The following is a 13,470-nucleotide window of genomic DNA, read 5'->3' as shown; positions in this document are numbered from 1 at the left end:
CAGGGGGTTGATCTATTTTCCAAAGCACTAGAAGGCATGACAAGAAACGATGAATGGAAATTAATCAAGGAGAGGAGCAAGCTGGAATTAAAAAGAAACTTCCTAACAGTGAGGACAATTAACCAGTGGAACAGCTTGCCTTCAGAAGTTGTGGGTGTTTCATCACTGAGGGTTTTTAAGAAGAAACTGAGACAAACATTTATCTGGAATGCTACAGGGTCTCCTGCTTGAACAGGGGGTTGGACTAGAAGACCTCCAAGGTGCCTTCCAGCTCTATTGTACTCTATCCTTAAAACATCCTTAGCACTTTCATCAAAATAGTCAAAGATAAGGTATACCAGAAGAGCTGATACTTCTTGCTTCTTTGCAACCCCTGGTAAGCTTCCCTTCCCCTAAACACTCCAGAGCTACTCTTCGTATCCTCACAGTTCAATCCAGAAGGGCCTTTTAAGTTTTCACAATCCTTCCTCATTTGACATGCAAGAGCGAGAAACATTAATCTTATGCAAGAACTCAACAGCGACAAGCACAGAGGTCCAGGGAAGAAGACAACGGAAATGTCAAATTCCAACTCATAAGAGTTTATCCCTTTTTTTTTGCTTGAACATAATGTATCCTTGGACACAAAGAGCTTTACATTTAAAATTATGTCTGGGAGAGAAGGCCAAGAGGTATGGGAACAAGATGTAAATGCTGGTAAACCGAGATTTAGGATTTAGGATTTAACTTTATTTGTATGCCGCCCTTTTCCCTGAGGGGACTCAGGGCGGCTCACAATTCAGGGGAAGGGAAGGACAAAACAAGTTATACACATGAAGACAATACATCGTTAAAAAGCACAACAGTCATACTATTCGGGTGGGGTTGAAGTCTTTAGCCCCAGGCTTGTCGGGACAGCCAGGTTTTAAGGGCTACGCGGAAGGTCTGGAGGGTGGTGAGGGTACGAATCTCCACGGGGAGTTCGTTCCATAGGGTCGGAGCAGCCACCAAGAAGGCTCTCCTCCGGGTAGTTGCCAGTCGACATTGACCGGCTGATGGAATTCGGAGGAGGCCTAATCTATGGGATCTTATTGGCCTAGTGGAGGTGATTGGCAGTAGGCGGTCTCTCAAGTACCCAGATCCAATACCATGAAGGGCTTTGTAGATGACAACTAGACCTTGAAGCGCACCCGGAGATCAACAGGCAGCCAGTGCAGCTCGCGGAGGATAGGTGTTACGTGGGTGAAACGAGGTGCACCCACGATCGCTCGCGCGGCTGCATTCTGGACCAGCTGAAGTCACCGAATACTCTTCAAGGGCAGCCCCATGTAGAGCACATTGCAGTACTCCAGCCTAGAGGTCACAAGGGCACGAGTGACTGTTGTGAGAGCCTCCCGGTTCAGGTAGGGACGCAACTGGTGCACCAGGCGAACCTGGGCAAATGCCCCCCTGGTCACAGCTGACAAATGGTGTTCAAAAGTCAGCTGTGGGTCCAGGAGGACTCCCAAGTTGCGGACCCTGTCTGAGGGGCATAGTATTTGACCCCCCAGCCTGAGAGATGGAACACTTGGCCAATTAGTGGGAGGGAAGCACAACAGCCACTCGGTCTTATCTGGATTGAGTACAAGCTTGTTAACCCCCATCCAGTCTCTAACAGCCTCAAGGCCCTGGCTCATCACGTCCATCGCTTCATTGAGTTGGCACGTGGCGGACAGATACAACTGTGTATCGTCCGCATACTGGTGGTATTTTATCCCGTGCCGTCGAATGATCTCGCCCAGCGGTTTCATGTAGATATTAAAAAGTAGGGGGGACAGGACCGAACCCTGCGGCACCCCATATATTAGGGGCCTAGGGGTCGATCTCTGCCATCAGGGAACCACACTGTTTTCGGTTGTTGTTGTTTGTAGAAGAATCATTAAGGGACTGCGATGTGTTACCAATGTACGTTCCTTCATAATGAGTCCTTTCCTTCAGTGGCCCACTCTTTGCAAAGCTTTTCAATTGGGGACATCTCCAATTAAATTCAAGTATGCTTCCATTGTATCCGAAATGACTTCAACAGGTTCTCCTATTTATTTGCTTACTTTTCTCTCTGGAGCGGGTGAAAAGTATGAATTGTAATGATTCAATAAAAGCTCATTTGCTATTCTCCTGATGCGTTCAAAAGTTCTAGTGCATTAGTTTACTTTGGTGAGTTGGTTGAATGCATAGGCTTTATAGGAATACGCCGTGGGATAAAAACACACAGGAACATTTTGCCATGCTTGAAAAAGTTTGTCAGGCAAATTAATTCTGACAGAGGACTTTGTTCAGCATATGGGGCTTCGGAAAGCCAGCTAAGAGAAATCATACTATCTTAGAATGTCACAGTTGTCTTCATGCATATCAGAAGCGACACATGTGCATCTGGGACAAGCCGATGAGGAGTTAGGGCGGGAGAGGGAATTGTGAACACCGGAATTGCAAGATCTTATTTCATGCACATTGTTTCCACTGGTTCTAACACAGAGCCTTCCATGCAACTCCCTTTTTGTAACCCTGCAATTCCTTAATTCAGGGTAGAGCCAGGGTGACTAGATGGACATAAGCATTAGAGCCTTCAAATGCAACATTATGGGGCCTGGAACGGACCCAAAACGGAACATGTGGAGGCCAAAAATGGGGCTTATAGAGGCCCAAAATGGGACGTGTGGCAGCAGCAGTGGGTGGTGGTGATCCGAGCAGCCTGGAAGAGCTGATTGGCAGTATTCTGGAAGACCAATCCAACCGCCAATCAGCTGCTCATGCTAAATCAGGCTGCGATAACGTGCTGAAGATGACCAAGCTGTTTGTTGTTTGCTGTAAGGACATTAGCCAAATGAATACCAATGGATGCTGGGAGGCAGATTTTTTTTCTTGTTTTCCTCCCCAAAAGCTAGATGTGTCTTATAGTCCGGAGCATCTTATAGACTGAAAAATATCATTTTCTGTAAGTCAGTGAGAGTGAGTGGATGGCCATATCAATTCTCTAAGTAGTCCTTGATTTATAACCCCAATTGAGCCCAATGTATCTGTTGCTAAATGAGACCATTGTTGTGAGTTTTTCTCCGTTTATGACCTTTCTTGCCACAGTTGTTAAGTGAATCAAGAACCACTGTACCAATGTTGTTGTTTTTTAAATCTGCAGAGACCAAAAAAAGAATAGGCCTGATTACACACTTAGATACTGAAATGCAATTTCTTTTCCTTGGCCTTTATAAACAGGAAAAGAAACTTTTCAAAAGCTTGTTGTGTGTAATCCAGAGGGTCTCAGTGAGATGACAAAATATTTGCTCAATCTTTGATTTTCTTTTTCAATTAAAAATGTAATCTATCCCATATCACCAGCTGTGGTATAAGAGCAAAGAACACAAAACATTGTATTTGCCAAGAGTTTTAGGGATTAGATCACCTTATAAACATTCATTTCTCCCCCCAGGCAAGGAGAAAAAAAGTACAATTTCTTATAAACACTCCAGGAAAACAAACACATAACCGAGTATCTTGATCCTCTCAAGAAATAGAGGCCAGAGGATATTTTCTTTGCACCAGGTTTACTAAAGTGTTTGCTAAACTGGCAAAAAAGGCAAATCAGAATGCCAGCAAAGGTCCATTACAAAGATTGCAATTTAATTTCTAATTACTTTGTTAATATGAAGAAGGAGAGAATGATTAGAAAGGACTGTAGTGCAGTTCCAAAAAGGTGCTGAAATAAATGACTTCCCAGCATTGGCAGTAAATAAATTCTGGAAAATATGCTGAAAAGGTAAGCAATTAGTAAAGCAAAAAGGGGGAAAAAAACCCTATTTTTTCAAACACATGGCCATCTAACCTCATTTTAAAGACATACTGGGATGAAGATTCCAAAGTGCCTTTAAGTTCTTTGAAGGAAGCACCTGAAGTTTTAATTGCAAATTTCTTCTATAAATGCATTGGTTCATTCTATACATTCTTCTATAAATGTATTGATTTATAAAGTTACAACTAACATAGAAGAAAACCACAAGAACAGAATTTGTAAAGTTAATTTAAACAACTCAACTGAAGAAAATAAGCACAATATTATAGACCAACTAATTATAATAAGAATTAAGGATATCTAAGTTTATGTAAGAATACAATATAAATATATTAATGTCTGTATTTTGTGCCTGCATTTTGTTTTCTATTTATGGTTCCCAATTGGAAAGTTGAAACTATAATGCACACTAGTGCAAGGTTAAAAGTATTAGTTCCCTTAGTTTATAAAGGACTATATTGCTGTGAAATTAAAATGCAACTATGTAAAGTTTAATGTGCCAAAGATGTATCTCACTGCAGAAAGCAAGCTATTGGCTTGGACAGGTAAAGTAATTAACCTACCTATTCCCAAAGCATTTCTATAGTTCCTTAAAATGTCTGTAAGTCATTTTTTTAAAATAAAAAAGACGAATTACGTTACTAGAGTCCAGTGCATGGGTCGATGGACTTTACCATAATGCTGGGGAAAATGGGCTCATAATTACAAATGACTCTACTGTAACTCCATTTATTCACAGTGTCTCTCATCACCCAGGTGGGATTTTTTTAGAGGTATCGTACAATTTTATTTTTATGGATCTTTGGCTAATCTTTAACAAGAAGGCAGTTTTCTGGAACAAATGAAAATCAATATCTTGAGGATTACAGAACACAGACAGATGGCTATCCAACATCTTCTTAAAGACTTCCAGTGTTGGGGCATTCACAACTTCTGGAGGCAAACTGTTCCACTGATTAATTGTTCTAACTGTCAGGAAATTTCTCCTCAGTTCTAAGTTCCTTCTCTCCTTGATTAGTTTCCACCCACTGCTTCTTGTCCTACCCTCAGGTGCTTTGGAGAATAGCTTGACTCCCTCTTCTTTGTGGCAGCCCCTGAGATATTGGAAGACTGCTATCATGTCTCCCCTAGTCCTTCTTTTCATTAAACTAGACATACCCAGTTCCTGCAACCCTTCTTCATATGTTTTAGCCTACAGTCCCCTAATCATCTTTGTTGCTCTTCTCTGCACTTTTTCCAGAGTCTCCACATCTTTTCTACATCATGGCGACCAAAACTGAATGCAGTATTCCAAGTGTGGCTTTACCAAGGCATTATAAAGTGGTATTAACACTTCATGTGACCTTGATTCTATCCCTATGTTTATGCAGCCTAGAACTGTGTTGGCTTTTTTGGCAGCTGCTGCACACGGCTGGCTCCTATTTAAATGGTTGTCCACTAGGACTCCAAGATCCCTCTCACAGTTACTACTATTGAGGAAGATACCACCTATACTGTACCTGTGCATTTTGTTTTTCTTGCCTAAATGTAGAACTTTACTCTTTTCACCATTGAATTCAGACTAAAGCAGTTCGAGTGCAGAAATGCTCACCTCAAATCTCTCCTGCTCCATGCGGTGTTGGTCATCCAGCTGCTGTTCCAAGTAAGTCAAGTTACGAAACTTCTCCACAAAACAGCTGTATTGTTTCTGCAACTCCTCCTCAATTTTCTCATATTCATCCATAAAGGCTGGGCTGGTAAGGACAAGGAAAGCTGGGTTGATAACATTGCAGTAAGCCATGATTTATTTAATCGTGATTTATCGGTTATAACTACCATATTTTTCGAAGTGTAAGATGCACTCCCCCCCCCCAAGAGGCTGAACATTTGGGTGCATCTTATACTCCGAATTAGCCCCGCCCACACCCCAGCCCCCACTTTTCTGCCTCCGTCGTCCTCTTCCTGGCTGTAGAGATTGCCACAGACGATGGATGGCATTTTTGGAGCTTCACGCCTCGCATTTTCAGCCTCCAAACGCTCCGTTTGAGACCCATTCAAGGCTGCTGGGATCTCCAGAGCACATCGCCGCTGCACTAATGTGCTGAAGTTGACCTGGCTAAGGACTAATGACACTAGACAGATGCATAGGTAGACAGAATCCCCCCATTTTCCTCCCCCAAAACTAAGGCGCATCTTACACTCTGAAAAATACGGTAGCTTGGAGATGTTTCATTACCCAAACAAAGTAACATCATTGGTTCTGTAATGTTATCTAAGAGCTGCAGTCCCCAACATTTCTGGTTTGGTGGATCGGGGGGATGGTTCCGTGTGAGTGGCAGGCATTTCTGCAAGTAGAGTACATACATGTGCTTACCCACCACATGTGTGGCTTGGTTCCAAAGAGATCATGTCCTGGTTCTGGGGGTCTGGGACCCCTGACCTAGAGCACTGATGATGTTACTGTCAGTCCTGCAGCGGTTCCTTTAAGAATCTTTGGCCTGCCACACTCTTATTAAGGGGGGGGGGGATAACAAGGGGTAGAATGTGTTGTTTTCAAAATAAAAAATTCCTTTCTAGAAGCTCAAGGTCATCTTTTGTCTCCGCACCTTTGCACCTGATCAGAAGCAGTTGGGCGTAGGTGCTAGCGTGGAAGAAGAAGATTGGACCATGTGATGGACTGTGGGTGTGGGGACAAGATCATGAACTTTTAACTGGGTGGGATTCTGATGTCACTTCCAGAATTGGGATTCCATAGCACGATGGCAACATGCCTGTCTTATTAAATTTGAACTTTAAGGATAGTTTTGCCTTTGACTCTGATTTAATTCTGCATGATATTTGGAACGCTGGCATTTACCTGGTTTGGGTAATGAAACGTCTGCAAGAAAACAACCAGCTCAGAGAACAACAAGGACCCCTCAAAATATAAAGTCTGGCTGACAAGCAGCCACCAATTCTTCACTGCGCAACATCAGGCTGATCTGTCCCGAAGGCAGGAAACATGGCTGGCATTCCTGGGGGCTATGACGTCTGTAGTTGATGCCTCAATGAGTTTGTGAGGTACCATCAGTTGCTGAAAATAAATTGCCTGCTGAAACGATCCCCCCCCCTTTTTTTTACAAAAAAATAAATCATTTGTGGTGGATTTAAAAGTTGTCACAGTGAAAAGCTTAAGCCAAAACGATTGAGTAAAGCTCTGAGCAGCCTATGCTTGTTCATTTGGAAAGATGGTAGGGTAGGATAGGACAGGATAAAAGACAAGACAAGAGATAAGAGATAAGATAGATAAAACGAGATGAGATGAGATAACTTTTATTGTCATTTTTTATTGAGAACGCACTGGCACACATTAATTCTGATGCCCGCTCTCAAAAGAATATATATATGTATATGTGTGTACATACATACATACATACATACATACATACACACACACACACACACTCATACACAAACAAACATACAGGCACATCATATACATATGCTATACATACACAAACAAACTAACATGTCTGTCTATCTATCTATCTATCTATCTATCTATCTATCTATCTATCTATCATCTATCTATCTATCATCTATCTATCTATCTATCTATCTATCTATCTATCTATCTATCTATCTATCTATCTATCTATCATCTATCTATCATCTATCTATCATCTATCTATCTATCTATCATCCATGGGTAGGTGGGTAGGTAGAGGTAGATTATAGATAGAATATAGAGATCCATCCATCTATCTATATCTATATTCTGTCTATAATCTACCCCTACCTACCTACACCCACCCACCCACCCACCCACCCATCCATCCATCCATCCCTATATTCTATAATCTACCTCTACCCCACCTAACTTCTACCTCTAACTTTTAGGAGGAACCGAGAGGACCTTGGCTCCTACCGAACACTCTGCAGGGTTTGCAACCGCTTGTGGTTTCTCTCCAGCTCCGATTTCCTCTTTTCGATCTTGGCCTCCAAACTGGCTTCATCGGCAGCCACGTTATTGAGCATGTCATTGGTTTTCTGGACTTGCTCCTGGAAAAAAAAAATCAGAAGTCGCACGTAGGTGAGGGGAGCTACCAATTCTATTGTAGGCTACCCAGAGTGACACCTGTGACTCTACAGTAGGTGGGTGTGAGATGGGCGAGAGTAAGAAGGACAAAGACGAAAAAGCTCCTTGATATAAACTCGAGAAGGAAGATATGGAGAACCATCTTAAAAATCCTCAACTTACAAACACAATTGAGCCCAGAATTTATGTTTTTAAGTGAGAAATTTGTTAAGTAAGTTTTTGTTCTGACCAAGATTTCCTTAGAAAGCAAGAAGCAAAACCTTGGTCCTGACCTCTTTTATTTACATGACTGTGAATTCCTTTCATTCACAGTCAGCAAAGCTTTAGCAAACAGTCTTTCCAAGGAATGTTTATCAACACGAACCTTATCTCGCTTGGAGTGCTGCCAGATAACTAGTTTCCAAACAGAGAGCAAGGCAAAACTTGGCACAGAGTCTCTTATAGTCACAAACAGAACTTTCCAGACCGAATGAACAAACTGTCTCCTGCAAAAGCCCACTCCCCATTCATTCCTCTTTTGTTTCCTATGGGAGGGGCCAATCACCTCTCAAGTCGACCCTGCTTTTTTAGTTCTTCTTGTTTTCTGGCAGCTCTGCGCATGCGCACATGGGACACAGGCTCCAGCTGTTCCTCTGCTTCACTGCTGTCTAACTCCCCCCTCTGCCTACAATGCAGAGCCCTCGTTTTGAGTTTTCTTCAACCCCCGGGACTGGCCCATTTTCCTCCCCGCCTCACTGTCCGACTCTGCTGCCAGCTTTGCTGTCCGCCGGCGAGCCACAACAGTTTAGCCCCATTTTATGACTTTTCTTGCCCCATTTGTTAAGTGAATCACGGCAGTTGTTAAATTAGTAACGCAGCTGTGAAGTGAATCTGGCTTCCCCATTGACTTTGCTTGTCAGAAGGTCGCAAAAGGAGGATCACACGACCCCCTCAGGACACGGCACCCGTCATAAATATGAATCCATTGCCAAGTGAGTGTTGAATGGAAACAAAAGGTGAGAAAGTGTAAGAGAAAAGAAGAGAGATGCAGAAAAAAAGGAAGGAGGAAAAAAAAGTAGTTGGCTTCCGACTTTTTTCAGTGGGATAAAATATAAAACAACTACAACAACAACAACAACAATCTTACAACTTCAACCTTTGCCTTTACATTTCCAAAATGTTTCAAGCCGTTTCTATAAGTACAAAGTCATTCTACTCCTTCCAATCCTAAAATCAAGGATTCGGGTTTTTTTCAACCATTTTCAAGTACTAAGTCCAGACGTGGTTTCCAAGTGGACACAAAAGATAGGTTCTTCTCTTTAATTATAACAGTTGGTTTTGCCATCCCCGAAGGTAATCGAAACTTGCATTTAACCCTCGAGGGAAATTTATTTACATTTAGTGTTCCTCTACAGAACTCCTTGACCAGTTTGTGCTGAACAAATGAGAGTCTTGAGGAACAAAGAGTGAACGAAGCAAAGGAGGGTCAGGATGGAAAGTTGTCCCACCTTTTTTTGTGTGTGTGAGTCTTTTCCTTAGCAACAAAAGAAAGCAAACATATTTTACCCTTTGAAACTGCCCTGTTTAATGTTCAAGGACCTTTAAAGAAAAGATTTTATTGATTTTCTATTGTTTACATTTTGTTAGTGCTTAATAAACTTTGTGTTGTCAGACAACAACCCTGACTGCTCTTTAGAAGGCCAGATCCTGAAGATGAAACTCAAATACTTTGGCCACCTAATGAGAAGGAAGGACTCTCTGGAGAAGAGCCTCATGCTGGGAAAGACTGTGCTGTGTAAGGAAAGACTTGGCACAGAGTCTCTGAGATTCACGGACAGATCTTCACACTCCTGAAACAAAGGAACAAATTGTTTCCTGAAAAAGCCCACTCCCCTTTCGCTCCTCTTTTATTTCCTATGGGAGGGGGCATTCACTGTCCACCTGTGGCTTTACTCCCAAGTTGACCCCTGTTCCTTAGCTGTTCCCTTCGTCTGGCAACTCTGCGCATGTGCACACTGGGAACAGGCTCCAGCTGATCCTCTGCCTCACTGCTGTCTAGCTCCGAAGGCAGCTGAGAACTGCCAGACAGCTCTGGCCCCCTCTCTGCCTCCGACACAGAGTCCTCATCAGAGCCTCCCCAACCTCCCCGACTCTGCTGCCAGCTCGGCTGTCCGCCAGTGGGCCACAACAAGTTTTTACCCCATTTTACGACTTTTCTTACCACATTTGTTCAGTGAATCAAGGCAGTCGTTAAATTAGTAACACAGCTGTGCAGTGACTCTGGCTTCCCCATTGACTTTGCTTGTCAGAAGGTCGCAAAAGGGGTCACTGCGCACATCATAAATATGAATCCATTGCCAAGTGAGTGTTGAATGGAAACGAAAGGTAAGAAAGTGTAAGGGAAAAGAAGAGCAGAACAGAAAAAAAAAGGAAGAAGGAAAAAAAAAAGTAGTTGGCTTCCGATTTTTTTTTCAGTGTGATAAAATAAAAAATAAAAAAGCTTTATACTGTAAGTGGGCCACAACAGTTTTGGCCACTGGCAAGTCACAATACTAACAAAGCCTCTGCGCTGAAAACCCCCTCATCCTTACCAAAATGTCTTTGATGGCAACGCTCATCACTTTCTCGGTTTCGTTGATCTCAAGAGGTCTTCCAATTGCTTCTGTTCTCAGTTCCTGAGAGGGGAAAACAAGAAAAAGAAACAAAATGAAACAAAAGCGCAAACAAGGACAAAACCCAGAAAGATATTGTTACGGACATTAGATATGTTTTCCCCCCTTTCTTGGCAGCAACTATGGATTTAGGAGGAGAATCGATTCCCAAATGTAGGAAGCCTTGCGAGGAGGAAATGAGAATTTGCTTTAATTGCTATCGTTCATCTTCCAAGCTGGCAACCCTCTTTGGTGTAATCTCTTTGTTAACAGATAAAAATCTAGTCCGTCGACATCCATTTAAATGATGCTTTATTAAAATGAGATGGGCCAAAAGACCGAGGAGTAACATATACGCTCCCCTGGCTTTCAGAGGAGGCTCACGTGTCACGTCGAGAATCGTTTTAGAAGTCACCGGTTGGGAATGCATCTTAATTAAGCCACAGTTTTACTAACCATGGTTTACTGATCAAAGCAATAATAGCTGCGATTCCATCATTATTAGGAGCATTGCAGGTAGTCCTCAACTTACGACAGAGGTCATTTTGTGAACGTTCGAAGTCACGGTGGCACTGAAGAAAGTGATTGAGTCACATGTCTGACCGTTGCAGCGTCAGGTGATCAAAATTCAGACACTTGGCAATTGTTTTCATATTTATGACGGTTGAAGCGCCCTGGCGTCACGTGATTCCCTTTTGCGACCTACTGACAAGCACAGTTAAGGGGGAAGCCAGATTCCCTTCACAACTAACTAAGAGACTAACTTGCAAACTGAAGTGATTTGTGTAACAGCGGTGGCAAGCAAGGTCGTAAAATGGGGCAAAATTCACTTAGCAACTGTCTTGCTTAGCAGTAAAAAATTTGGGTTCAATTGTGGTCGTAAGTCAAGGACTACCTGAACAACTTGCCTCCAGAATTTGTGAATGCTCCAACACTGGAAGTTTTTAAGAAGATGTTGGAGAACCGTTTGTCTGGTGTAAGGTTTCCTGCCTAAGCAGGCGGTTGGACTAGAAGATCTCTAAGGTCCCTTCCAATTTTGTTATTGTACTGTATTGTATTCTATTCCCTAACTCCTATTTTATTTTATTCTACTCTAATATAGCATGATGTAGAAAACAGGTGAGAAAGGGAAAACCTCTTTGTAACAGTTTTAAAAGCAAAGACACATTTCCCCCCCCCCCCAGCACTCTATTCAAGCCTCCTAAAAGCTATTCACGCCCTTATTTTTTATTTTTTTATTTTTGAGAAAAAAACTGGGCCATTTTCATGAAAAATGGGCTGTTTTCGGGAGGTCTGAAGAGTGCAAAAACTTTTTTTTTTAATTTGCCTCTTCAAAACCTTGGTGCATCTTATACTCCGGTGCATCTTATACTCTGAAAAATATGGTAATTGTTCTCACTGTCAGGAAATTTCTCCTTAGTTCTAGATTGAGTCTACTTTAATCATCTTCTCCCCATTGCTTCTTGTCCTGTTCTCTGGTGCTTTGGAGAAGCAGAAGTGGACAATCCACAGCCTTAGCTTAACTTCAAACTTCCTTTGAAATCAAACTTCCGATAAAAGCTATCGTATTTTTCAGAGTATAAGACGCACCACGGTATAAGACGCATCAAGATTTTGAAGAGGTAAATTAAAATCTAAAAAGGTTTTTCCCCTCCTCGGCCCCCAGGAGCACTCTGCAGGCCTCCCAAACCCTCTGCATGCCCCATTTTTTTGTGAAAAAAGGGGCATGCAGAGGGTTTGGGAGGCCTGCAAAGTACTCCTGGGGGCTTGGGTGGGCAAAAACATCCTAATTTTGTGAAAAATGGGCCCGTTTTCACGCATTTTTGCCCTCCCCAGGCCCTAGAAGCACTCTACAGGCCTCCCAAACCCTCTGCGTGTCCATTTTTATGAAAACTGGAATGCGCGGGGCAGGTTTTCGGGAGACCAAAAATGCTGTATTCAGTGTATAAGACACACCCAGATTTCCACCCTCTTTTTTTGGGGGGAAAGGTGTGTCTTATATTCTGAAAAATATAGTAACTGCCTCCTTCCCACCAACTTGCTGCTGGAGAGATAGAAATGAAGAAGGAAAAGGGAATTTCTGTTTAATGGAGGAAGTTGCCAATTTTAATCCTAAATGTGCCCCATTTGGCCTATGTAATCGTGTTGCCTGTATTAAAAATGATAAACGGAGGCGATCCAGCTAGAAGAGGATATGAGAAAGATTGCCAGAAGCCACCTTCTCAGTGTGTTATTAGTTCTGACACATGGTTGATCATAGCTTAGATGTGAAGTGAAACATGTCTATCTCAAGGCTTTTTCAAACGTTTGCGCTGTTGTGGTTGTGGAACAGCTTGGTCCCCATCCTGATGTGCTTTAGATGCCCCCAATCCTATTGGTCCTTTTTTAAAGGCTCAAAAACCTGGCTGTTCCCCACAGGCACTGCACTAGATTCTGGAGTACGGTCCAGAATTAGCATCCTTGGTTGCCAATTTGCATTGATGAATTGAGAATTGATGGCCACAGGAAGAATCAATAAGTGAAAGCACAGGAGGGGTCTAGCCAGAAATCTTGGAACCTAGGCAGTGGAAGAGGGTAGCGGTGGAAGAAAACCGAGCCTGAACAATGAAGAAACAGATGTAGACAGAGATAAAGATTCAAGAGAGAAATCTGGGAGACAAGTCAAAAAAAGCATAGCAATTAAAGTATTGAAACGGGCAAGAGACAATGGATTGATGATTTCTCTTTTTTGTTGTTCCGATTTGCTTTTGCTTTTCTCTTTTCTTTTTTTAGGTAGATGACATGATTGGAAGTTAACTAAGATAGAAAGGAAAAGTCTTTTAGTAAAGGGTGATGCGATTAAAAGCTAGAATAAGGGATAGAAATAAGAGAAGGGGGAATATGTGAATACATCTTCATATAATAAAATAAAAGTAATAATAAGAGAAAACATGGAATAATTGAATAATGACAGATTGCCACCTAATATATGTATCATTATTAGA

At 42.3% G+C, this 13,470-nt stretch overlaps 1 protein-coding gene across 2 annotated transcripts in view; it reads right to left on the bottom strand.

Moving 5' to 3' along the window:
- The window catches only part of CLUAP1 (clusterin associated protein 1), a 57,584-nt gene that overhangs the window by 22,093 nt on the left and 22,021 nt on the right, over positions 1-13,470 (bottom strand). For both annotated transcript variants that reach the window (XM_032231233.1, XM_032231232.1), the window contains exons 6-8: positions 10,427-10,510; positions 7,686-7,819; positions 5,391-5,532 (exon numbers count right to left, since the gene is read on the bottom strand). In XM_032231233.1, the coding sequence (XP_032087124.1) occupies positions 5,391-5,532; positions 7,686-7,819; positions 10,427-10,510 (360 nt within the window). The remainder of the gene's footprint in view (positions 1-5,390; positions 5,533-7,685; positions 7,820-10,426; positions 10,511-13,470) is intronic.

Source organism: Thamnophis elegans, chromosome 14 (genome assembly GCF_009769535.1).
Source record: "Thamnophis elegans isolate rThaEle1 chromosome 14, rThaEle1.pri, whole genome shotgun sequence".
NCBI classification, from domain to species: domain Eukaryota; kingdom Metazoa; phylum Chordata; class Lepidosauria; order Squamata; family Colubridae; genus Thamnophis; species Thamnophis elegans.
Note: the sequence above shows the minus strand (reverse complement) of the source record. Positions and strands in the feature narration are given on the sequence as shown.